The following is a 25,489-nucleotide window of genomic DNA, read 5'->3' as shown; positions in this document are numbered from 1 at the left end:
GGTGGGTCCAGAGCCTACCCGGAATCACAGAAGTTTCTTGCCTTTGACGGGGGGATTAACCAGTTTGTAGTCCCCCGTCCCCCCGCCCCACTCCCCCTGGTCAAAAGTCAAAAGCGAGAAACTTATTTGACTCAAAATCAATGTAAAGCAGAGATGTAAAGCTACCTTGACTGTCTATAACAGACCTGTAATACTGATGAAATAAACAATACCAGAAACAATATAAACGATGTTTAAAAAAATGTGCCACATACCAGAAAACAGCCTGAAAATGAATAACTTATTCAGTAACATTTGCGAGAAAATTTAAGAGCCTATACAATCAGTTTTACCTAAGGTTTAATACAGAGCTAGCACTAGCTAAGCTAGATAGCGTGATAGCTAGCTAGCTAGCTAAATAGCCGTGAACTAATATTTGCTCTGTTAAAACTGTAAAGCTACTAAATCTATGGGATGTATTTATATAATGTTCAATAAACCTTACAAAACAGGTAATGATATTAAAACATTATTTTATTCCTCACTTATCTTGTCAGTACAGGGCCCGTCTACAATAAAGTGACAAAACAGACTCCATCCGGATTAAACTTGTTCCTCTAACCGCTAAATCTCTGTAACCTGGCAACAGTATGCACTGTGGAAAATGGTTATTTCTCTTAACAGAAGTTTTTCATGCATTATTTATGAAATTTCCGTTTAGAAAATTTAGGAGAAATGTAAAAGATAAGATAAAAAGTAGTATATTAAATATATTATTGAATTATATATAATACGATTTAAATATAAAAAGTTCATTGATGTAAAAGGTAAATCAGGTGATATTTCCTAAAATGTGTCTAAATAATACCATACATATATTTCCACACACACACGTATGTGTATATATATATATATTTAAAAGAACGTTCATGGAATGTTCATATGGAACGTTTCAGACTAACATTTAGAGAACTTTTATCAATGTCAAGTAACGTTTATGGAATGTTCCATTGTTGTTACTGTAAGCACATTTGCTTCTAACATTAGGCAAACTTTTACATAACGTTAGCCAAAGTTGTTGGAACGTTCCTTGTCGACTGGGATGTTGGTGGGGGGTGGGGGTGGAGTAGCTAAGTTGCAAGAAAAAAAAAAAAATTAAGTCATAGCATTGATTGTAGATACCGTACATGCTTTACTAAGATGTGGCTATGCTTTAGAACATTATTCCCTCACGTTAGTAATTTGTAAATATGCAATAATGCATGTCACCAGCAGGGCTCTGTACTATCAAATTAGTCCAATAAATGTGTTTATTATCTGCACGTCTTTCCTAATTATCGTCTTAGAGGCCTGCTCTTCTGCACATTTTGGTGTTCGCCTTGCTCAACACACATCATGCAACTAATTAGCTCAGCCCCTCACTGGGTGAAGTGTGTGTGTTAAACCCGAAAAATCCCTAATTTGTGCAGGGCAGTAGATGATGAGGACCAGAAATGGGGGAAAATGTTCTAAACCACACCACTCACTTAAACAAAGCAAGAGAATACCTGATGATTGGCTTCATAATGTTTTTAATTTGCAATTATAAAATTTGTGTTATGTTTTATTAGAGAATTCTGCATCAACAGGTTCTCCCACATATTTATCTGCCTTTTTTTTTTAAAAAAAAGCCCATTATCTAATCCATGTTGTGAGTTTATTTCATTTGGTTCTGCTCCTCTGACCTCTCATTTTCACCTCTAAATTTTCACCAGGCCAAAAGCATCTTTAAGACAACTGCTGCATAATTAACTATTTAAAGGAACACTTGGTATAACTGGGTGTTTTTGCTAATGCAAGGTGTAATTCAATTTTACATCACTGTTCTGAAATCAAGGATGGGTGGGGGTGGGGGTTGGTGTTACATAGTGACATTTCTGCAGTGCAGAGTCTGGAATAGATTACAGGTCTGTATTACAGGTCAGTGGAGCATCACAATTATTTTGAAGCTGTACTTTTAATGTAAAAATATTACCAAGTGTTCTTTTAATGCAGTCAAAGTCAATGGTGTCAAATGCTAAATTCTTCAAGAAACCAATGGAAGTGATAGTAACCAGACATCGGTGGATTTTAGCCACCCCCAAAAGTTTTATTTAATGTGATTACAACATTGCCTGACATCTGGATCAGGATATTATTTTAGGACCACCAGTGGGATATATAAATGTGTCAACACTGTGGTTGTTAAGCTAGTGTTCCCTGGAAAGATGATATTTCTACTAAAGAGTATTTAGTACGATTTAGAGAGCATCATCCAACATTAGGACCCGGCCTCACAAATAGGGTATTTATGTGTGAGAAAGCAGTGAAATCCTCACATAGATGCCTCTACAGAAGCTATTACCACAGTAGAGGGGACACAATCCTTCTTAATGCCTTCAAACGTTCCACAGATGTTGGACGAGCGAGTGTCCAGAAACTTTTGGCCACACCAGAAGCTGACACTTACTTCCAGCAGGGAGAGAAGTTGTCGTGGCTCAAAGAGCAGCGCGTCCCTGCCACTCCGGTCCATCCGAGATTCGTTGGTCGGGTCCTGCTGGGCGGTACGGAGCCTTGTCCGGTCCACGGTGGAGGAGTTGTAGAAGAAGAGAGCGGTGAGCGCGAGCAGGAGCGCGGGAGCTGTGCAGCTCCTACACCGCCGTGGCGCGAGCAGCATCCCCACGATCAGAGAAGCGCGCTCCGCACTCACAGCCACGGCACAGCATCGGGGACGAGTATCCGTCAAACGCAGCAGCCCTCCGAGACAAACCAGGGAGGAAAACACAACTCTCCGGAGGAACGCCTGGAGCTCCTTCAGAGACGAGACCTCCACAATTCACTCCGCTCCCGAGCACGGAGAGGGGCGGGACTTTAAAAGAATCTCCTCTTTCTCACTTTGAAATGTTTCCTTACAGTACTGCGATGGCCCTAAGAAGTTAGAAAAACATATTTACAGCCCTTAATCCCACCCACATTCAAATATAATAAAAATCAGCTTATAAAAACATATTTAGAGTGTAAAAAATTCGTAATATTTAGCTCCATCTATTAACTATGCCCTCATTTTAAACAAGTAGTGTCCAGTCAATGTATTAGTCCCTCTTTGTTCATCACATTTAATATTTAGATGTCATCCACAGAGGCTTTAAGTGGTGTGGATTTATCACATGGTACGTATTCTAGCGTATTCTCACCCACATGGACATGTTAATAAGGCAGTTTTAAACTAAATCTTAGGTTATTTCACTCACACATATGTTCTCTCCAGTAACAATGCTCATGATACATGAAAAGTTATTATGGAAGATAGAAGGGGTTGAGCAGATACAATAATATTTAAATAATAGAAAAATAGTCACCAGTAAAACATACACATAAAAGCAAGAAAAAAAAGTGTACAAACACAACTGGAATCATAAATGATTTTGAATTTTTTCCTCAACCCATTGCTCCCCATGAACACAAATGTCCAACGTATCAAACGTTTTCAAACAAATCTTAAAAGGCATGAAATGGGATGCTGTGGAGCAGCTGTACACGAGTCTAAAACCCCATGTCCAATACCAAGCATTAGCCCGAGGGATGGAGCATTGGGCAGTGGACCTGTGTCCTCTGGAGTGATTAATAAAGAACTCAAAACCCTCGGAACGAGTTGGAGCAGGGTTCAGGATCATCATCATCCAAAATCTGTGGTTTACCAGGTTCAATTCTACCAAATACACACAGAAATGTTCAAATGTAGTTAAATGCCTTCCCCGAAGGGTGGAAGCTGTTACTGCAGCAAAAAGTGGGAACATGTCAAAGAGGGAAAGTTTAAAGAGTAGGCGTTCATGTTTTTGTAACCACTTCATCAGGATCAAGGTCATGGTGGATCTGTAAATCTTTTCTCAATTTCCCCAAGGGGATTAATATGTTGTTTCTTCTATGAGCACATGTCCACACATTTCTGGCCAAACAGTGCATTATAGAATAAGATTTTCACAGCTCTCCTCGCAGCTGGTAGTTGCACAGGACACATTCAATTTTTGATCAGGTGAAAATAAATACAGGGACAAGAGAGAACATATATATGAATATTTTAATGTAAATTGGCTGTGTACCTGAATATATCACACCTGAAACTAATCATTTAATATAAATCTACTATGAAAGACCACATTCATGTTCCTGTATATTCCTTTAGTTTTCCGTAGGTGTTCAAATCTTTGTACACATGCGGAATGTACTGCAACTCTTCACAAGCTGAACAATTATTTAAAGCACTACAAGGCTTTAACTGCTCAGAACCTTCCCAGTGTTGCTGGTTTGTTCATGGAATGGTGAGAACAGAAAAAAAAAATCTTTCTTCTTCCAGCTGAGCCACAGTGCTGATGAAAAACACTCTCATCATAGAAGGCTCATGACTGAGACTACTACTGCCCACCCCCCACCCTCCGATGGAAGAAAACATGTCTCCTGGCTACAGAAGAAAATAAAATACACAGGTCAGAGTAAGAACCGGTAAACAACAGCACTACAGTCTGAAGGTGTTGTGAGTGCAGAGAGCAGAGCAGGAGGGCTTTAGTTCAGCACCTGGTCTGAGTTAGTCCACAGAAGGGGGGGAAAGAAAAAAAAATCTGTGTGTATATGTGAGGGACAGAAAATCAACAGTAACTTCCTCCTGGGGGTAGAGAGCTGTGCTGGAGCTGCTACTGCTCTCCTGATCCTCAGGGAGGAAAAAATGTTGCCTTTAGTCTGAGATTAAGAGCAGTGGATTCTATGAAGTGAAGCTAAGTTCAACCTAGAAAAGGGGAGCAGGAGCAAAGAACTCACTGCTGGTGTTAATCAGTGTTTTATTTAAAGTTAATTAAAACTTACCATTATAGGAAAGTTATTACTGTTAAAAAATGAATAAATAAAAACGTGTGGGGAGAGGGTAAAGAGGGAAAAAAACGCGTGGGGAGAGGGTAAAGAGGGAAAAAAACGCGTGGGGAGAGGGTAAAGAGGGAAAAAAACGCGTGGGGAGAGGGTAAAGAGGGAAAAAAACGCGTGGGGAGAGGGTAAAGAGGGAAAAAAACGCGTGGGGAGAGGGTAAAGAGGGAAAAAAACGCGTGGGGAGAGGGTAAAGAGGGAAAAAACGCGTGGGGAGAGGGTAAAGAGGGAAAAAACGCGTGGGGAGAGGTTAAAGAGGGAAAAAACGCGTGGGGAGAGGTTAAAGAGGAAAAAAACGCGTGGGGAGAGGGTAAAGAGGAAAAAAACGCGTGGGGAGAGGGTAAAGAGGAAATAAACGCGTGGGGAGAGGGTAAAGAGGAAAAAACGCGTGGGGAGAGGGTAAAGAGGAAAAAAACGCGTGGGGAGAGGGTAAAGAGAAAAAAAAACGCGTGGGGAGAGGGTAAAGAGGAAAAAAACGCGTGGGGAGAGGGTAAAGAGGAAAAAAACGCGTGGGGAGAGGGTAAAGAGGAAATAAACGCGTGGGGAGAGGGTAAAGAGGGAAAAAACGCGTGGGGAGAGGGTAAAGAGGAAAAAAAACGCGTGGGGAGAGGGTAAAGAGGAAAAAAACGCGTGGGGAGAGGGTAAAGAGGGAAAAAAACGCGTGGGGAGAGGGTAAAGAGGGAAAAAAACGCGTGGGGAGAGGGTAAAGAGGAAAAAAACGCGTGGGGAGAGGGTAAAGAGGGAAAAAAACGCGTGGGGAGAGGGTAAAGAGGGAAAAAACGCGTGGGGAGAGGGTAAAGAGGGAAAAAAACGCGTGGGGAGAGGGTAAAGAGGGAAAAAAACGCGTGGGGAGAGGGTAAAGAGGGAAAAAACGCATGGGGAGAGGTTAAAGAGGAAAAAAACGCGTGGGGAGAGGGTACAGAGGAAATAAACGCGTGGGGAGAGGGTACAGAGGAAATAAACGCGTGGGGAGAGGGTAAAGAGGAAAAAAAACGCGTGGGGAGAGGGTAAAGAGGAAAAAAACGCGTGGGGAGAGGGTAAAGAGGAAAAAAACGCGTGGGGAGAGGGTAAAGAGGAAAAAAACGCTTGGGGAGAGGGTAAAGAGGAAAAAAAACGCGTGGGGAGAGGGTAAAGAGGAAAAAAACGCGTGGGGAGAGGGTAAAGAGGAAATAAACGTGTGGGGAGAGGGTAAAGAGGAAATAAACGTGTGGGGAGAGGGTAAAGAGGAAAAAACGTGTGGGGAGAGGGTAAAGAGGAAAAAAACGTGTGGGGAGAGGGTAAAGAGGAAAAAAAATTGTGGGGAGAGGGTAAAGAGGAAATAAACGTGTGGGGAGAGGGTAAAGAGGAAAAAAACGTGTGGGGAGAGGGTAAAGAGGAAAAAAAACGCGTGGGGAGAGGGTAAAGAGGAAAAAAACGCGTGGGGAGAGGGTAAAGAGGAAATAAACGCGTGGGGAGAGGGTAAAGAGGAAAAAAAAAACGCGTGGGGAGAGGGTAAAGAGGAAATAAACGTGTAGGGAGAGGGTAAAGAGGAAAAAAACGTGTGGGGAGAGGGTAAAGAGGGAAAAAACGTGGATATTTAAGCACACTGCAACCAACATCCTGCGAGAAGAGTAACCAAGCTGACTTGGTTTAAAGCTGACTTGGTTTAATTCAGAATGCACACCTTACAAAACGCTAGCTTAAATTTAACAAGGCTCACATTTTGAACTTGAGTGTAGTTCAGTGACAGGATCCAAAATAAATAATAATAAAAATAAAAAAAGAGATCCTTTAGCAGAAGAAATACCAAAAGATGTTGATCGTTTTATTGATTTTTTTCCCCTACATCTCTGGATTTTGAATTTTGAATCACCATTTCAGTGCAGTACAGGCTAGACACATACACATACTTTATACATTCACAGGGCCCTGATTATTATCAATTTGTTCTTTTTATAGTACATCATACAGAGATCTTATATTTTTAAAAGTCCTTCCCCAAGACATGACATTGTCATCCATTCATAAACACAGGATACCACACATTTAGGCTTGACTGCTAGTGGGCAACTTCCGCAGTCATTTGTAATTTGGTCAGCATGCAAGACTTGCTAAGATTTTGTCAATACAGGGTACTCTGCAGTAAAAAAAAAAGGAAAGGGCACACCAACAGATAAGCAGATATAAGCAAAACCTTCATAAAAACGTAGGACAATGGCTTGTCTTGGGCTACTTGTGTTAAATCAGTCCTCACTGGTACTTGTTACAAAACCATTTTTAACCACCCTAATTGGTTCATGTGCATGGCAAAATCTAAAAATCTTATGTCTGGGGTTCATAGTCCACGCAGCTGTGGACTTGTTTTCCAAGTCTGTCTCGTCTCTGTGAATATGGTTTTAAGAAGAGCACACAGCACTAATGTGTGCTGGAGGTCATGACGGCCCCCTCCATCACGCGTGGCAGACTGAGGAATGTCTGAGTTTTGGGTGCACGGCAAACCCTCCCCCACCAATTAGGACTCGTGGAAGATGAATAACAGAATGGCCTGAAGTAATCTCAAACCATTTACAATTACAGCCAGGGAGACCTCCGACCGGATACATTTCCTTCAAAGGCATATTTTTTACCACCTAGATGGATGCAACCACAGATCACACTGGTAAAACGGTCTCTAAGACAGCTTTTAAAGAGGGAAGGGGGCATCAGCCAGTTTGAAAAATATGGGCAAATGTTGTGGACTGTAAAGTAGAAGGATCAGCCCTGGGATGATGAATGTCTATTTATGCCTACTTCCCCTCCTCTTCATGGCTGCTGTGCACTGTGGGCAATACCATTTTCCTTTGGGTGCCTCAGTCAAGCCAACACAGCCGTAGTGGAACCACTCGATTGGACACTGCAGAAAGAAGAAAGGATAGTTAAGATCAAAGCACTTCCCAAATTCAACTCTTCTAAAAATGGCAACAATCATATAGGAGTGAACTAACACAGACTGACTGCAACCTGAAGGGGGAAAGAAAGCCAATCTGCTTTTTCACAAGGATTATCCTGAATATTTATTATTACACTGTGGATGTAATACATACTTTTTTCCCGTATAGAGATCTGAGAATACAAATCTCTATTTCCTGTTAAATCCTTTGACTTCATGTCAGGGCAAAAGTGAATATCATGGGATTGTGTGTTACTGTGCAATGTTTAAAATTCTAAAATGCTTTTATAAAACCAGAAGTGGAGACTCCCATAGAGCTATTTGCAATACACTACTTTATTTTTCAGTGTATGACTTTCACATCTTTGAGCTGTTGACCATTCAACTACTGAGCAACACAAGAAAGGATAGATCCGTTTGTAAATCCTATCCAACAGTCAGAGACTCTAAAGTTTAATGGACAGCAAGCTTCTTTCACTAAATAAAGTGATTCATGAGAGTTATTACGGAGACCAAGCAGAAAAAATTAACTTAAAATTGATTATGACTTGGAATATAGAACGTGAAAAAGACACGGAAAAAAGAGACTAAATTATGGTTTTCATAAAAATGGGAATGAGAAAATGCAGGTTTTTGGATTTTACAGAACTCAGAACTCAATAGTTTGATTCTACCGAGACCCTGAAATGGATTAATGCTGATAATATTATTATTATTAATAACAACAACAATAATAATACAACCTTAAATTAACAAACAATACAAAAATATATAAATTTAAATCCATAAATATAACTAAAATAATGTACTGATTTTATAATATTTTATTAGTATTAGGGTATTTTGCTGTCATCATTGTTTTACAGAATCTGGTGGTATATATATGTAAGTTTATCTTTACCTGAACCCCAACTATTCAGTTAATAATCTTAATAATCCGTCTAGTAATCAGCAGGTATAATATAATTCATAGTTAAGAGAGGGAGGAAATTAAGGGCTCTTGTAGAATCCATTATGAAGAGGTCAGTGAGTGACTAAGTGTGTGTGTGTGTGTGTGTTTATATGGTTGACAGGGACGATATGTGGAAGAGAGTGAGCCTGCAGCAAAGGATTTAGTACTTACATCCTGGTTATCACAGCCAACCATCTCACCATAAGACACCTGAAAACACAAAGAGGTGTTTTTAGACAACTATGTACCCAAGTACACACAAACACACTGATGCAGGCGTGCACCTGCAGACAGAGAGACATGGCTCTAGTTGGTGCTTTGATGCGCGCACACACACACACACACACACACACACTAACTAATCTTTCGTCAACACAGTTTCAACAAAAGCAATATTGTTTGGTGGAACGTGCAAAGACAAAAAAAAAAAAAAAGTCTTCTGAAGGAGACAATGCATTTGCACACATACCAAAAGAATACATGCCACCGAGTGAACACCCTGATAATCACATGTATTACACTGCTATAAGAAAACTATTTAGGGCCAATATCTGTGGCTTTTTTAGGTGAAATTACATTTTATTAGGCACATTACATTTTATTTGTATGCACCCACAGAAGCTAATTTGGCTTCAGACTAAGAACTACCACCATATTGAGAAGGTGCAGGGGAAACACTGAAAAATCTCCAACAGCAAATGTAATATAATAAACAAAGTTTGAATTAAAATATTTATTTAAAATGATTTTCTTTGACAATGGTGTGCATGTCAAAATGTTACGACTGGAACAATACTCAAACTCATTGGAAAGTCACTGTAAGTTTAATACTCATTAATATTTTTTATCAGAGTAAGAGACCACTATTTATTTTACTTATGTAATCTATGAGATTCAGCACAACAAATGAACAGCTGTTTGTTCTGAAGATTCAGGAATTGTTGATATATGATCAGTAGATTCAGTAGTTGTGGTAGGCCAAAGTGTGTTGTGGTCAAGGAACTTTAGAGCTAGCTGCTAAACTGGAATGTTTGGGGAATGTACAAAGCTGATGCAGAATGATGTTACATTATTAAATGGTATTTTATAACCATAACTATTTATATATTAGGCAACCAGTATAACTAACAGTTTAAATACAGGGCAAAGCAGTAAACAAGACAAAGATTTATATGTTCAGATTTCTGAAAAATATATTCACTCAATGCAACTTAGAATGGATACAGAACAAAACTCTCTTTTAAATATATGTGCAGCCAAGCATGTGCATTTAAGGTCGTGCACCGAGCACAGCCATAGAACATGTGTAATCTTGACCCACCCGAATGTACACTCCTCATTCAAGTAACGTCTGAAGTAATGTAATTATTATCAGTGTTTCTTGGTCCTTTTTATACCTGTTCAGGAATGCACAGTCATTTTGACTTCTGGTCACCTTCACTGAAGTGTAGCCTGCTTAAAGCAAAGGGTGTGTGTGTGTATACCTGGTTACAGATACAGTAGCGAGGCTCATTGGGGTCATAGGTCCAGTCCACTTGACCGCTACTGTCACTCTCAGGCAGTGCAGCTGTCTGCTGGACCAGTTCATGGGCCAGAGCTGAAGAGGAGGAGCAGGACGAAAGAGAAGAGGAGGAGGAAGAGGAGGAGGACTGGTGGTTGGAAGACTTCGTGTTGCCTCTGCCAGAGAAAGGGGGGGAGGCACACACACACAATGAATGAGAGTGAATGAGAGAGAGAGAGAGAGATGCTCATACACAGTTACGGTGCAAAAGATAGACAGATAAATACAGACACACAGAGGGAAAGAGAGAAGAGGGGAAGTGGGTATTTAGCCTGCACATTTACAAACGGTACAAGTCCGGAAAAACACACTTCCTGAGGTTTCCGTTGAGAATAGCAATATAGCACACATTACTTAATGTAATATTTTTCATGAAAGATTGCAGTCAATTTTGCATCGTGAAGATTCTATAACAATCAGCCATAACATTAAAACCATGCCTAATACTGTATAGATCTTCCCCATATTAAAACAGCTCATACACACCAAATCTTGGACTCCATAAGAACTTTGAAAGTGTCCTATGTTTTGTGGCACCAAAATATAAGCAGCAGATGTTCATGCCCAATATAGACCCCACATAGATTTCTGTTACGGAGAGGTTTCCACATGGGTACTGTCCAGTCTGCAGTGCCATACGCAGCAAGCTGCAATGCACTCTTTATTCATACGTTTCTATCACGGCAGGTTTAAACATTTTTAGCAAAACGTGCTACAGTAATGCTTTGGTGGGATCAAATCAGACGGGCTAACCTTTGCTGCCCATGAACATCAATGAGCCAAGGGTGTCCATGACACTGTCACCAGTCCACTGGCTGTCCATCCTTGGACCAATATGAGTAGGTACTAATAACTACTATCCTATTCTTTGACAAGTGCCATTATAACAAGATATAAATGTTATTCAATTCACTGGTCAGTGATTTTAATGTTGTGGCTGATTAGGTTTTTTTTTTTTTTTTTTTTTTTAAACAAGATTCAAAAAGCAAGGACACAATGTCACTAGAGTGTTCCTTGGGGAAAGTTTTTGTTTAAAAAAAGTTATTTGTTAGTGAGTTTGCCTTGTACAATTCAAAGAGAGTCCTGATTTGCCAGGCACTGTTCTAACATCAAATCCCTTTGTATGATTAATATACACAACCAATAAGCACATGCAAAATCAACAATACCAGTAATCAAACTGGATAACACTATGGCCATTATATTAAGTATTTCACTGACATTGTCTTATTTCTTAATATGAGACAATTAGTAGAAAGAAAAAAAAACAAAAACAAATAAAAACAACTAACAATCTAATTACTCCTAGTTGGTGCATCTGTATTTCTTACTTGTTCTTGCGTCCTGTGCGGGAATCTGAGCTGTTGCTGGGTGTGAGGGACTGTGTGAGAGTGGAGGCCAGTGCAGAGGAAGAGTAGCCAGAAGACTCTCTGTTCAGGGCAAATTCACGACCCAGAAAATCATTGTTCTTAATGGCCTCATAACTCGCCTTTAGACTGGACGTCCTTCTGCCCTCTTTCATCTGTAACACAAGTGCACACACAGACACGTGAGAGCATGCATTCATCTCACAAAGCACATTTCATACATTTAACAGTTCACAGGACAAGGATCTAATTGTTGAAATACAGAATTTACAAAAACCATAAATGTCCATTTCAAAATGAAACCTCACAACAGCAACCTAACATTCATTCATGCATGCACACTCAGTAACTGATTTTTCCAGTTCAGGGTCACAGTGGGGCCGGAGCCTACCCAGAATCACACCCAGTCTTTCACAGGGTCTCTCTCACACACACACACACACACACACACACACACACACACGATACTCTTGAGTCGCCAATCCACCTACCAAGGAGCGTTCTTTTTTTTTGGAGGAAACGAGAGTGCAAACAAATATGTTATTTACACTAACGCTTCTCAAAGCATTTCAGGTCAATGTATAGCAGCGATTCTCAACTGTCTCCACTGGTGGGTTGAGAAAAATAAATGAATAAATTAACAAATATTAATAATAAAGATTAAGAATAATTAATGCTCATCTGATTTTGTACTCGTCTTTTATCTTGAGAAAAGAAAACAAGAGAGGCACGCATCAGAAACATGCAGCATTCTCATTGCCATGGTAACCACCATTCGTTTGTCGGTTGCCCTACTCTTTAAATTTGTGATGCTGTTCAGAGGCGAAATGCAAATATAACCCGGAGTATGTGGGTTTTCGTTCATGAGGACAAACACAAACAGAAACCCCAGTGTGTTATTTGTAATGAAGTGCTGGGACATGAGAGCATGAAACCACGCAAACTAATGTGCCGTTTACAAACAAAACTTTTATACATGCAGTTGGCATGGTGCCCCTCAGTTTCTTACCATTGTACTCTGAATGCAGAGATATGCAGAGAAGTGAAATATCTCATTTTGTGGCCTTATTTATTTTGTGCAGTTTTGATATTCATTTTTTTATAGTAACTACATGCAGTTGTCATATTCCTCCTCAATATCTTTAACAAAAGAATTGCTCTTAAATTCACTTTGCCTGCATATGTATGTTTAAATGTGTTTTTGAAGGCTATTTTTCAAAAATAAATTTGCTTGGATTGTATTCTATAAAAGTGGGCCACGAATTAATGACCCGAGGGCTGAGACCAGTTGAGAACCCCTGCTATATAGAATATGTTAATTGTGGTCATAAAGAAAATCAATGTAACATTTTTGACATGTGGTGTCGTCCTGAAAAAAAAAAAAGACAGACATACAGAAACGTGGATAGGGAAGTATAAAGGGAGCAAGGCAGGAAGGAAAGAAGGAAGGGAGGGAGGGTATATTACAGCAAACAATGAGTGAGGGACATGCTTTACCTGTGCTGTGGCCTGTACTGCCTGGGCTGCTGCCATAGTGATAGCTCCTGCACCAGCAGCTGGGCCCGCTGGCAGAGAGTTCAGGTTGTAGGAGGAAATAGGCTGAGATGGGTTTGCACTGTACACATTGTTTGAAGATGTAGAGGTACTGTTCACCCTGCAGCCTGTCTCACACACACACACACACACATCAATACACCTTTCGTGCATGGTGTTTTAAACCTAACCTCAATTTGCCACACATATATTGTATAAATAACCAAAATATTTAAATTTAGATCAGATCTCTGCAGTTAGAAAATGAATACATTAAAAAAATGTAGTCCAAATACACACATTCATAATTCATTACCCAAGTATAGACAGATACGACAGATCCTTTTAGCACAAAATCCTCTTACAAACTTAGCTTATGAAGTTTGACAAAATAAATGACAGAATAATAATATAATGAAAGGACGGATGCAATGTGTGTGTGTGTGTGTGTGTTGGGCCTACCCGGCGTGTTCTCTTTAGAGGCGTCTGATGTGAGCGTCGAGAGCAGAGCTTCAGATTTGAACTTCTTCTCTGGCACATGCTCGGTAGTGTGGTGGGTTGGCGCGCTATACTTCCTCTCTGATGAGCACAGAGAGAGACACACACACACGAGAAAAAGAAAGAAAACATGACAAAAATATATTAGAGAGAAAGTGTGAGAAAGCTATTCCTCTAAGCTATTTTTTTTCTCCCCCCTTTTAAATAATAAAAATAAATCAATTACACAATGACTACATATTGTAAACATTTCTCTAGCAATTATTGTAAGCTAAACATAAGTTAAAATCTTTATTTAAAATTTTTTTTTATAAAAAATATGTAAATACTTATCTTAGAAGTATTCTCTAATGTACAAACAGACATTTTTTTGTATCAAATATCACTGAATTTTTCGTTTACATTTTCTCTGCCATAATGACTGATATTTTAAACACACAACAGATAGATATGATCAAAAGTATACACATGAAAATGGCCTTACTTTCTCCTGTAGTGTGAGAGTGGACGTGGTGGTTATTAACAGGTTGAGAAGGGCTATCCATTTCCAACGACCCTACAGCAGATAAAAGCAATTATTTCTGTGCAATCTCAAGAAAAGCTTAAGCAGACTGAAAAGAAAATCAATATCATCAATCTTACTAGAGAATACAAACAAACATGTACATGTAATTAATATAATTATGTATGCAAAGCTAAGACATCATTATTAAAAAAATAATTATCTAACCAACTATTGTTCACCAATTTTACCTACAAAATTCACACAGTTTTATACTAAATAGAGTATGTAGTTGTGGTTGAGCTGCTACATACGTCTCTCCAAAATCTCTGTGATTCCTGCATTATCTGCCTCCAGCTCCATTTTGAACTTTGCCAACTCTTGATCCAACTTCCTCAAATGTCGATCCACCTGATGTAACATACCAAAATAAAACCTCATTAATGGCACAGGGATATTTTGTACCATTTGTAACAAGTTATATAATATTAAATGCACATAATGAAATAACACAGACTTGGATCGTTGTTTCGCTTGATGTCTTGTAACACTGGTCATAGCGAACACTAAAAACAACTTGTATACGGCACTGAGGCTACCAAACATTAAAAAAAAGTGTACTTTGTGTTTTTGACAGGTCTAAATGTCTTATAAGTGATGTAGGGTTTTGAAAGTTTTTGACCTGTGCTCTTTAGCCAGAGTAATCTTTTGTTTTTCTGAAGTCTCTTGTAGTTCTCTGCACAGCCTTCATCCTTAAAATCTAGCAGTGGCAGGGTACGTTGGCCGATTATACACATACTTATTCTTCCAGAGTAGACTTGAAAAGGAGTCAGTGTTCCGTTACATGTATTTTGTGGGGGCTTAATTACTGCCACTGCTTCATCAGAATTTAAATAATTACATGAAACTGCAATTACAAAAGCAGGGGGCTTCTATTTTGGAATGAGGAATACAAGAAGTGAAAAAATTATGCCTATAGCAATGCTTCTATCTCTACAAACCTGACAAGTGAGCGTGAGAGTGGGAGAAATAGAGGAGAGGAAAGAAAGGTAGTTTAAAAGGAAATGTAAGATAGATTTTCGGTTTTGCCCATACTGCCTAATGAATGGAGCCTGTTTAGATTCTACATATTAGCTTTAAAATAGTGCTTTCAAAGCTAACGTGTTCATTTTTAAAACGGATTAACCACCTGACCAAGTTTGACCCCAACAATTATTTAGTAAATTAAGAGATTTTTATTCAGAAATCATCAAAACAACAGAGAGAATAATAAAGATTCCTCTATCCAGTTTGTCTTGTATACTACACTATGTATTTGTTTTTATATTACTAGTATTTTAACTTGTAATTTATCACAGAATTTTGTTGCAATTAATAAAAGTATTGAACATTAATATAATGTGTCTTGTTGATTGTGCTGTTCTTAAATTGATTATTTTATTTTAAATTTGAAAAAAAAAAAACATTTATTAAAAGCTTTAATCTTAAAAAAAGAAAAGTGTGATTAATCCAGTGATAAAACCGTTGTCAGAGTTTCCCTGTGATGGAGCCATGGAGCTATTTTTAAAAAAAGAAATCGCTAAACATTAAGTGCTCTAAGCCTGCAGTGTATGCAACTGAATTCATATAAATATATATATAAAAATTATGTGTAAAATTTATTCTGTAGTCTATGTGTTCTTCACTTTTTCATTAATTCTATGCTGCACCGGTTGGAGGAGTGGTGTGTGAGGGTGAGGGTGCCTGCCACCACTGCTCAAAAAATTCATTCTAAAGGAAACACTGTGAATCATCCACTTTAAAGCTTTGATTACATCTGTGTTGTTGTATCATGTGCAGTTATTAGGAGCAGAAATGCATTGCCAAATGTATTTCCACAATGAATCCATGAGCAATGTGCAAATAAACTGCAGCATTTTTTGGGGGGGTGGGGGGGACCTTCAATCCCGACATAATTTTACAATGTGTTGCTGCCACCTAGCGGATTAACGTTGAAAGTGCTTTCTATTTGTCATTACTCACCAAATCATATATTTGATTGGCTAATTGAACTTTTTCATCCGCATCTTCTAAAGCCTTATAATAATCCTAAGAGACAGAAAGAGAAGGAAGGTGATTACTTTGCAGTTGTCTTGTTTACTGTAATCTGCCCTGCACACGTGCCCAAAATAACGACATGAAACAGAACTATTAAAATGGTCAGATTAAACTACACATCACTTATGAATTCTACAATCAAATGAACTAAACATACTCTATATTATTAACAACCTGCATCACTGAGCGTAAAACTGAAGCAGCTAAGGAAACTTTAAAGTTAAATTCATTAACTGTAGGAAAACTCTCCTATGAACGGTAACACTACCACAATCTGTAAAGTGCTACTGAAAGGTAACAGCTGCTTCTCAATACCGCCACTTTATCAATATATATTACAATATAATATAAATATGCATCGTACCTTCTTAATAACCTCCATTTGCTCTTCCCTCCATTCTGGTTTGTTTTTCTTAGCATTGGCAAAGAACTCATTAACTCTCTGCTCCAACTGGTCCATGGCGTCTGAAAAACAAGAATAGCGTTATGACTTGAAAATAGATAATTAAATATAATACTAAACTTTGATTTTTTTTTCTTACTAAGAGCTCCCTGTTTAAAAATTTAAGCTACACACTTCTACACAAAATTTTGAATTTCACATAGTGTAGGTTAACGAGTTCTTCAAAGGCATATCTGTTGAGTTAAATATACGTCAGACAGACTTTTATCTGCTGGTAAAATGTTTTAAAACGATCCATACCTTACAGTTTTCTTGTATTTAGTTATAATTCATTATTTCGTGCCCATTTCCAATATACATTTTGATACCGTGGTCTGTGTGTAGGTTTATGACGCATGGAACAAAAGAAATAATTTGAATTCTGATGATGTAGAGTTGCATTTCTGAAGACACAATGTCCAACAGCACCAACATGTAAATAACATATGTTCTGGGAAATTACTAGTATTAGGATTAATAACAATAACAATAAGTACAACATGATGTGTGTTTTTATGTTTTCCCCATGTTTCATTTACACTTATCATTCAACACCTGGTTTGGCCGATCAATACTTTTATTATGTAATATCAAATATGCTACTGTTACAAATCTGTAAAGGTTTCCAGGAGAAATTGGAAGCCATATTTATTCCAGCTACCCCACAAGATAATTCATTTTACTGATATAAATAATAACGCTTTTCGCTGCCATTATTTTCATATATAAGGGACGGGGCAATGATGACAACACTCAACAGTTTTAAAAGTGCATGAGACTTAGGTGCAGCGCTGGACAGTGCCATGCAGAAAGTTGCACAGCCTCTTATGTATTTTTTTTTGTTCTTACATAAAGCATCTACAACCGGGAAATGTGATGAGTTTATACATTGAAGAAATAAAAAGATAAATCACAAAATGTGCAATAAATATGATACAGGACACCTTTTCATCTTTATTTAACATTGCATTCAGCAAATAAATATAACTTGTGTAAGAAAATGCACAAAAGTGCATTCTGTGTAAAGCATGTCTTAATGTATTTTCATTTAAAATCAGCAAAATGAGTAATTCACCACCATATTTATATTCTTGATTTATCTAAAAAGCAATCTTGCTCATTAAAAACACTATATAAACAATTAACATAAAAAAATAAACCCGTAAGTGACATTTTTAATTCAAGGTGTTGGCAGCTTACTTTCTGTACATGAACTATTGTACATTTATATGTTTGTTTACATACATAACAGAACATCCTATAAAAAGAAAGAAAATGTTTCTTTTCATGACGTGTTGAAACTCTGAAGAATCCGTTTATTGCTTATGTAGATAATAACGATTATTGGGACTGAAATAAATGTAATGTTCGTGTCTCGAACTGATCTTAGCTTATGTCAGTTAAGCTTACGTTCTGTGCACCGTTACGTTTTTGCTTTTTCTAGATTATATTTAAACTCCACTCATTTCAGGACTTGGAGCGTGTGTATAGACCGTTGTTTACTATCTGAATGTGGGCAACTGCTCTGCAAAGTTACTATCTCAAACTACTCGGGTCTGTGACTAACTTGGTTCCGATAAGTCTCAGCGTCTTGCACTATTATCTCATTTTAACTCACACTGAAACACTATTTGAATTCAGATCACACCACAAGATCTACGAGGCGTAAATGTGAGCTGAGTGTATAAAGGCTTTACATTGTTATTTGCAGCGTGCGTGAGTGTGAGTGTGTGTGTGTGTGTGTGTGTGTGTGTGTGTGTGTGTGTGGGACTCACTCTGAACCTGCAGGTCCATCTCTCTCATTTCCGTAAACCTGTCGCGGAGATCCATGGGAAGCTGCTCGATCACTGCACAAAAAAACACACACCGCTGTTAGCACAGTTAGCCCCGCGGCTAATTCCCGCAACCAGCTATTATTCCCTCACACTGGTCATAGCGGGCACCACGCTCACACACACCGACCAGAACCCACTACACAGCGCACAAACTCACTCTCCAGGTAGTCCTCCAGGTACAGCATTTTGGCGAGTGTGTTGTTTTCGTCTGTTTTACACAAAACAGAGGTCTCTTCAATATGGCGCCTTGCCTCGATGTACGCCGAAAAAAAGACGATGTAAAAGAGGTGGTGTCTCAACTCAAGGACGAGCGCCGTGATTGGACGAACAGTTCAGTGACGTAGAAACGGCCTTCATCGGCCGTACTCATGGTATATGTAGTTCTTGTTTGAACACGGACTACACGTTTCAATCTAAAATGCGGTTGAATGAAAAGAAATAAATGTAATATTAATACTACCCATAATAATATTAGTTTTACAATAGAAAACTACAAAGTCCTGTTTGTGACACCCTCTTCATTATAAACGTGAATCTATTTTTAACATTTAGTGCAGTTTTGTCTTTTTTTTTCATTTGAATCTAGATCACTGTATATTTAAACTTTTTAAAACATCTTCTTTTTATTAAATAATAATAAGACATTTAGACAAAATGTTGAAAAATTATTTAAGGATTACAGGACCACAGCATGAATTTCTAATTAATAATGTCTGGGAATACACTTTATCCACTTTAATCCACTGGCCACTTAATCCATTTCATGGTCATGGTATTATTATTATTATTATTATTATTATTATTATTATTATTATTATTATAACTGGTCCCTACTGCCTCCTCTGTTTTTCCTGTTGGTCCTGGGAATTGAACCAGCAACTTTTCAGGCCCAAGCCCACTTATATTATATTATATTATATGACTGCCCCAAAACTAGTCTTTTTATTCTCTCTGTTTATTTTAAAAAAGCAATATTTTTTGTAAAAATGTTTTTATCAAGTTTCATTCCTGTTCAGAGAAATTTCCTTCAACGGTTTATAACCACTATTTCAGATTCAGGGTTTTTAGATCCTTAAATAGGCTAACTAATAGTGGATGGGAATTTGCATATGCATTTCATGAACCATGACCATTTTTCAGATTTATCAAATCAAATCAAAGTTTATTTGTCACATACATAATTGTACAGGGTACATCTCGCAGTGATATGCTTTGATGAATGTCTGCACATGTTAAACAAATTCAAGAGCAAAGGAAATAGGAAATAGAAATAGAAATAGAATAAAATATATATAATAAACTATATCTAAAATGAATAAAGTTAAAACTGTACAATGTTCAACTGTGCAACATATAAAGTGTATAAAAAGCTTTGTTTATTTTTTGTTTTGTGTTATTCTGAATAATATGGAAGCAGTATTGATATCATACAGAATGTGAATGAAACTGCATTCCCGAATATGATTTTTTAATTTTCACAGCGTTCCATCTCGGTCAGCCAATCAGGGCAAAGCCAACTATGGGTCCAAAAGCTCACAAAGCATGCAGCAGCAGCTCCTCATGCCCGAGAACTATTGTGGGTGTGCATGATGCAGCACAGGCCTAATCAATAATTTTGGAGTATTTTTGATTATATAATTTAAGCTGCAGTTATTTCTTTTAAAATATATTTATAGCAAAATACAATTTACCCATTAATATATATTACACTCGCTGGCAAATAGAACAATTTAATTTATTTACTTGGCTTAAACCACCCTCCAAAATCCCTTTTTAGTGTGCAGAGCCAAAGCTTATACACCTCAGCCACTAGTGTAACATAATTAACTAAAAAATATACCAGATATTTACATTTATCCCTGAATAAAAATTGAACCAGCATCTGTCAGCAGTCCAGATCTGTACGTCTTCTCCATTGAAACAAACACTGATCACACGTTTAATGCTTAGATTCTTTTTTTACCACAGTGTTTTATATTCTACAAACCGGATTCCAAACAAATTGTGAATAAAAACTGAATGCAATGATGAGGAGGTGCCAACATCTAATATTTTATTCAGAATAGAACACAAATCACAGATCAAAAGTTTAAACTGAGAGAATGTATCATTTTAAGGGAAAAATATGTTGTTTCAAAATTTCATGGCGTCAACAAATCCCAAAAAAGTCGGGACAAGGCCATTTTTTACCACTGTGTGTCATCCCCCCTTCTTCTTACAACACTCAACAGACGTCTGGGGACAGAGGAGACCAGTTTCTCAAGTTTAGAAATAGGAATGCTCTCCCATTCATGTCTAATACAGGCCTCTAACTGTTCAATCGTCTTGGGCCTTCTTTGTCGCACCTTCCTCTTTATGATGCGCCAAATGTTCTCTACAGGTGAAAGATCTGGACCGCAGGCTGCCATTTCAGTCCCCGGATCCTTCTCCTACGTAGCCATGATGTTGTGATTGCTGCAGAATGTGGTCTGGCATTATCTTGTTGAAAAATGCAGGGTCTTCCCTGAAAGAGATGACGTCTAGATGGGAGCATGTTGTTCTAGAACCTGAACATAGTTCTCTGCATTAATGGTGCCTTTCCAGACATGCAAGCTGCCCATGCCACAAGCACTCATGCAACCCCATACCATCAGTGATGCAGGCTTCTGAACGGAGCGTTGATAACAACTTGGGTTATCCTTGTCCTCTCTGGTCCGGATGACATGGCGTCCCAGTGTTCCTTAAAGAACTTCAAATCGTGACTCCTCTGACCACAGAACAGTCTTCCATTTTGCCACACTCCATTTTAAAAGACCCCTGGCCCAGTGCAAACGTCTGAGCTTGTGGAGCTTGCTTAGAAATGGCTTCCTCTTTGCACTGTAGAGTTTCAGCTGGCAACGGCGGATGGCAAGGTGGATTGTGTTCACTGACAATCCTTTCTGGAAGTATTCCTGAGCCCATTCTGTTATTTCCTTGACAGTGGCATTCCTGTTTGAGGTGCAGTGACGTTTAAGGGCCCGGAGATCACGAGCATCCAGTAGAGTTTTACGGCCTTGACCCTTACGCACAGCAATTGTTCCAGATTCTCTGAATCTTTTGATGATGTTATGCAGGGTTGATAACTTAAAAGTCTGTACTATTTTACGCTGGGTAACACCATTCTGGTATCGCTGCACTATCTTTCTGCGCAACAATGGTGGAATTGGTGATCCTCTTACCATCTTGGCTTCAGAGAGACACTGACACTCTGAGAAGCTCTTTTTATACCCAATCATGTTGTCAATTGACCTAATTAGTGTTAATTGGTCTTCCAGCTGTTGGTTATATGCTCAATTTCCTTTTTCCAGCCACTTATTGCTACTTGTCCCAACTTTTTTGGGATTTGTTGACACTGTGAAATTTTGAATCAACATATTTTTCCTTTAAAATGTTACATTTACTCAGATTAAACTTTTGATCTGTCATCTATGTTCTATTATGAATAAAATATTGACATTTGCCACCTCCACATCATTGCATTCAGTTTTTATTCACAATTTGTTTAGTGTCCCAACTTTTTTGGAATCCAGTTTGTATCATGTTCAAAGTATTGTGCGGTCTTTCTGTTCACTCTAGCAGACCATTCTTTTTTAAACTCCATCTCCTCTTATTGGCCAAAGAAATGGAGAGTGTGTAGTTCTCCAGCAGGTATAGAGACAATCCGGGGTCAATTCGACATTGCTCTGTGTGTGAACGTCATCATGTATAAAATTCCCTGTGGGTCAGCACAGCTCTTTGCAACAATGGACTTTTCCACTGCATGGGATCAGCTCGACTTAACTCGGCTCGGCACCGCTTGACACGCTTTTAGCTGGTCGCTTTGCCACTAGCATAGCTCATGCTCGAACTGGAGCTGGTGACGTCACAAATCCCAGTGTCTAACAGGAACTGAAGGCTTTGAAAACCACAATGGTGGTGGTAAAGTTTATTCCCTGTAAAAGCCGCTGTTTATTCATTGTGTATTTTGCATGTTGTTGTTTTTTTTTTTAATTTTTTTGGACTGAGCACGGTTTGTGCCCCAGTATTCACTTTTGGCTTTTACTGGAGATTTCTTCAGCTACTGATCCAAGAAGCATTTGAACTTGTTCACAACAGCACAAAGTAAAGTTATGAGCTTCCATTGTGAGTCAGATTAAAAACTAATGTAACCACTGCTGTAACTAGTAAAGAGATTGTAGACAACTGTAGACATTCTCTTTAATACACATTCCCGCAGGTGATATATTTCAGCTGGATTACAGTCAATAGTCAAATGATCTTTCTAAGTAAAAGAACCTCTGCGTTGTGAGCCAATTCTTTCACTCTCACGTTATGTTGAAAATAAAAATGGTCTAGAACCAGCTTTCTGCCTTGTTAAGCTAAATATACATTGAAGCACTGAGCACCGATAATTTGACAGAAGTCACACCCAAAAATATGTCCTTGCACTGTATTGATTTCCAGAGCCCTCCTTTGATGACCTCTCACATAATTGTGTTTAGGATCCTTAAATGATCTAAAATATTACTGTAAAGGCTGGATTAGACTGGTTCCCTGTTATCTCTGCTATTTCAAGACTCAGATTCTATTTTAACAGAGGCTGCAAAAATGAGCACAAATTAATTTTCTGTTAACATTTTCAAATAAATTATAAAATAAACATAAATCAATCTATAAACAAATGTACAGCAATTATTTAGGAATAAAATTAAAGTTAATAAACAACATTAACCAAAGTTTAAATAAATTAAAATAGATAACTATATATACGTAATATAAAAATGTTTTGGAATGCTTAGTTTGCAGGAATTTTGCAAATAGCTAGTTCTTATGAAGGTAATATATATATTTTAATATGATTAATTAATTTCAACAGGAATTGTTAGTGACTTTTACTTGAATACAGGGCCTGTTCAAATTACTAGCTGTTTTATGTGGAAAATCTTACTTTTTTATATAAATCCAAATCCATGTTCTTTTTGTAGAGAAAAGCAAGGAAAAAAGTTCACACTTTGTTTAATTAGATTTTACCCTATACTTTGACAAAAGATGCCCTAAAAGTAACAGTTATGACACAGTAAAAGAAATTAGGTAAAACATATATTTCTATAAACATTACTCAAATGTTTCTCTATAAGGAGAGAATTACATTAACTCTTGTAAGTAATTATTCATTTATTATATCATTTTCTATTATGAATTTATCAACATGCCTAATTTTCTATTACTTATTGAGGAAAGGTTAGCTTCACTTAAAAAAATGGTCAGACACAGGATACATAGGACATCATGTCAGTGTTTTAATAAACACATTTTTTTGGACCGTGGAAGGAAACCAGAACACCTGGAGGAAACCCACACGGACACAGGGAGAACACACCACACTCCTCACAGACAGTCACCTGGAGGAAATCCACACAGACACAGGAAGAACACACCACACTCCTCACAGACAGTTACCCGGAGGAAACCCACGCAGACACAGGGAGAACACACCACACTCCTCACAGACAGTCACCCGGAGGAAACCCACACAGACACAGGGAGAACACACCACACTCCTCACAGACAGTCACCCGGAGGAAACCCACGCAGACACAGGGAGAACACACCACACTCCTCACAGACAGTCACCCGGAGGAAACCCACGCAGACACAGGGAGAACACACCTCACTCCTCACAGACAGTCACCCGGAGGAAACCCACACAGACACAGGGAGAACACACCACACTGCTCACAGTCACCCGGAGGAAACCCACACAGACACAGGGAGAACACACCACACTCCTCACAGACAGTCACCCGGAGCAGGGCTTGAACCCACAACCTCTGGGTCCCTGGAGCTGCGTGACTGCGACACCTACCTGCTGCACCACTGTGCTGCCTTATATCAGTCATAGTGTTATAATTTGTTTTAAATATTCAGCCATGTTCAGAACAAAGAGTATGATATTCATACAATATTATTAATACCAAAAGGAAAAACACAATACTAGAGCGTGTTAAATCAGCCAAAAATGAAGTGCACACTATGAACCACCAGTATCCTGTATCCTATGTGAAACAGTGCTCCAAGATGATTTGAATGTAGGAAAACGGGAATGGGAAGCTGCTCTTTGTTTCAAGTGTCCACTCTACAAACATTTCTGTCCTTTTACTGTGCCAGGGAAATGAATTTCATTGACCGCATTCCACAGTAAGCATCACTCAGCACTAAAACAAACACAAAGATCAGCAAGTTCCCAGAATTATAAGAGCAAAAAGTTCTCATGGGATTGAAAGGGAAGCAGCCAGTCTGTGCCTTAACTTGTGTACAAACAGTTAAATCCATTAGTTTACTTTTGAGGCTGTAGACTTTCCCAAGCAGCTTTGCGCCATCTATCTCCAAATTAAGTTATCTGGAATACCTCAGATGCATACTCATCTTCAGACGTGTGCTCATCTTGTTTTAATCCATGCAGGTCACAATTTAAAAAGTACACTTGACTGTAAGATCCCGATATCCTGTAAGGAAACATTTGCCAAGCAGTCACATTACTGTGGCTTGAAAATGTAATGTAATCCACTTCATTTCAGGTTAGATATGTGTTACCTGACAATAGGTGCTTTCATAATTATGTCCCTAATCCCTACCTTTCACTTCTTGCATGTAGAGTAGGTCAAACATCAATATTAAACATTAACTTGTCTCGGTTCCCTGTTAAATGAATAAGTAAACAGAACGTTTGGAAATAAATGTCAATAAAATGTTTCTTACTATTCTGATTGTTGTATTACAGGGCTCAAGATAAGGATGCTATAATCAGATATATCCTGCCTCCACTGGTATAAGGTTGAAATTTGAGTGTAAGCAGAGACAAACTGACTGCAAAATGGGAACGTGTCCG

General features: G+C 38.3%; 2 protein-coding genes across 3 annotated transcripts in view; both read right to left on the bottom strand.

Moving 5' to 3' along the window:
- Positions 1–2,831, bottom strand: part of cped1 (cadherin-like and PC-esterase domain containing 1) — a 93,490-nt gene extending 90,659 nt beyond the window's left edge. For both annotated transcript variants that reach the window (XM_066669919.1, XM_066669918.1), the window contains exon 1: positions 2,468–2,831. In XM_066669919.1, coding sequence (XP_066526016.1) covers positions 2,468–2,674 — 207 coding nt within the window. In that variant the 5' untranslated portion in view covers positions 2,675–2,831. The remainder of the gene's footprint in view (positions 1–2,467) is intronic.
- A 3,834-nt stretch (positions 2,832–6,665) lies between these two features.
- ing3 (inhibitor of growth family, member 3) lies at positions 6,666–18,916 on the bottom strand. The gene is made up of 12 exons (XM_066668533.1): positions 18,761–18,916; positions 18,544–18,615; positions 16,691–16,791; positions 16,252–16,317; positions 14,544–14,640; positions 14,212–14,283; positions 13,692–13,808; positions 13,194–13,357; positions 11,661–11,851; positions 10,253–10,445; positions 8,940–8,978; positions 6,666–7,780 (listed from the first exon to the last, which is right to left on the bottom strand). The coding sequence occupies exons 1-12, from the start codon at positions 18,786–18,788 to the stop codon at positions 7,664–7,666; spliced, it is 1,257 nt and encodes a 418-aa protein (XP_066524630.1). The 5' UTR covers positions 18,789–18,916; the 3' UTR covers positions 6,666–7,663.
- Between the last annotated feature and the right edge of the window lie 6,573 nt (positions 18,917–25,489).

This window comes from Hoplias malabaricus, chromosome 4 (genome assembly GCF_029633855.1).
Source record: "Hoplias malabaricus isolate fHopMal1 chromosome 4, fHopMal1.hap1, whole genome shotgun sequence".
In the NCBI taxonomy this organism is placed as follows: Eukaryota; Metazoa; Chordata; class Actinopteri; order Characiformes; family Erythrinidae; genus Hoplias; species Hoplias malabaricus.
Note: the sequence above shows the minus strand (reverse complement) of the source record. Positions and strands in the feature narration are given on the sequence as shown.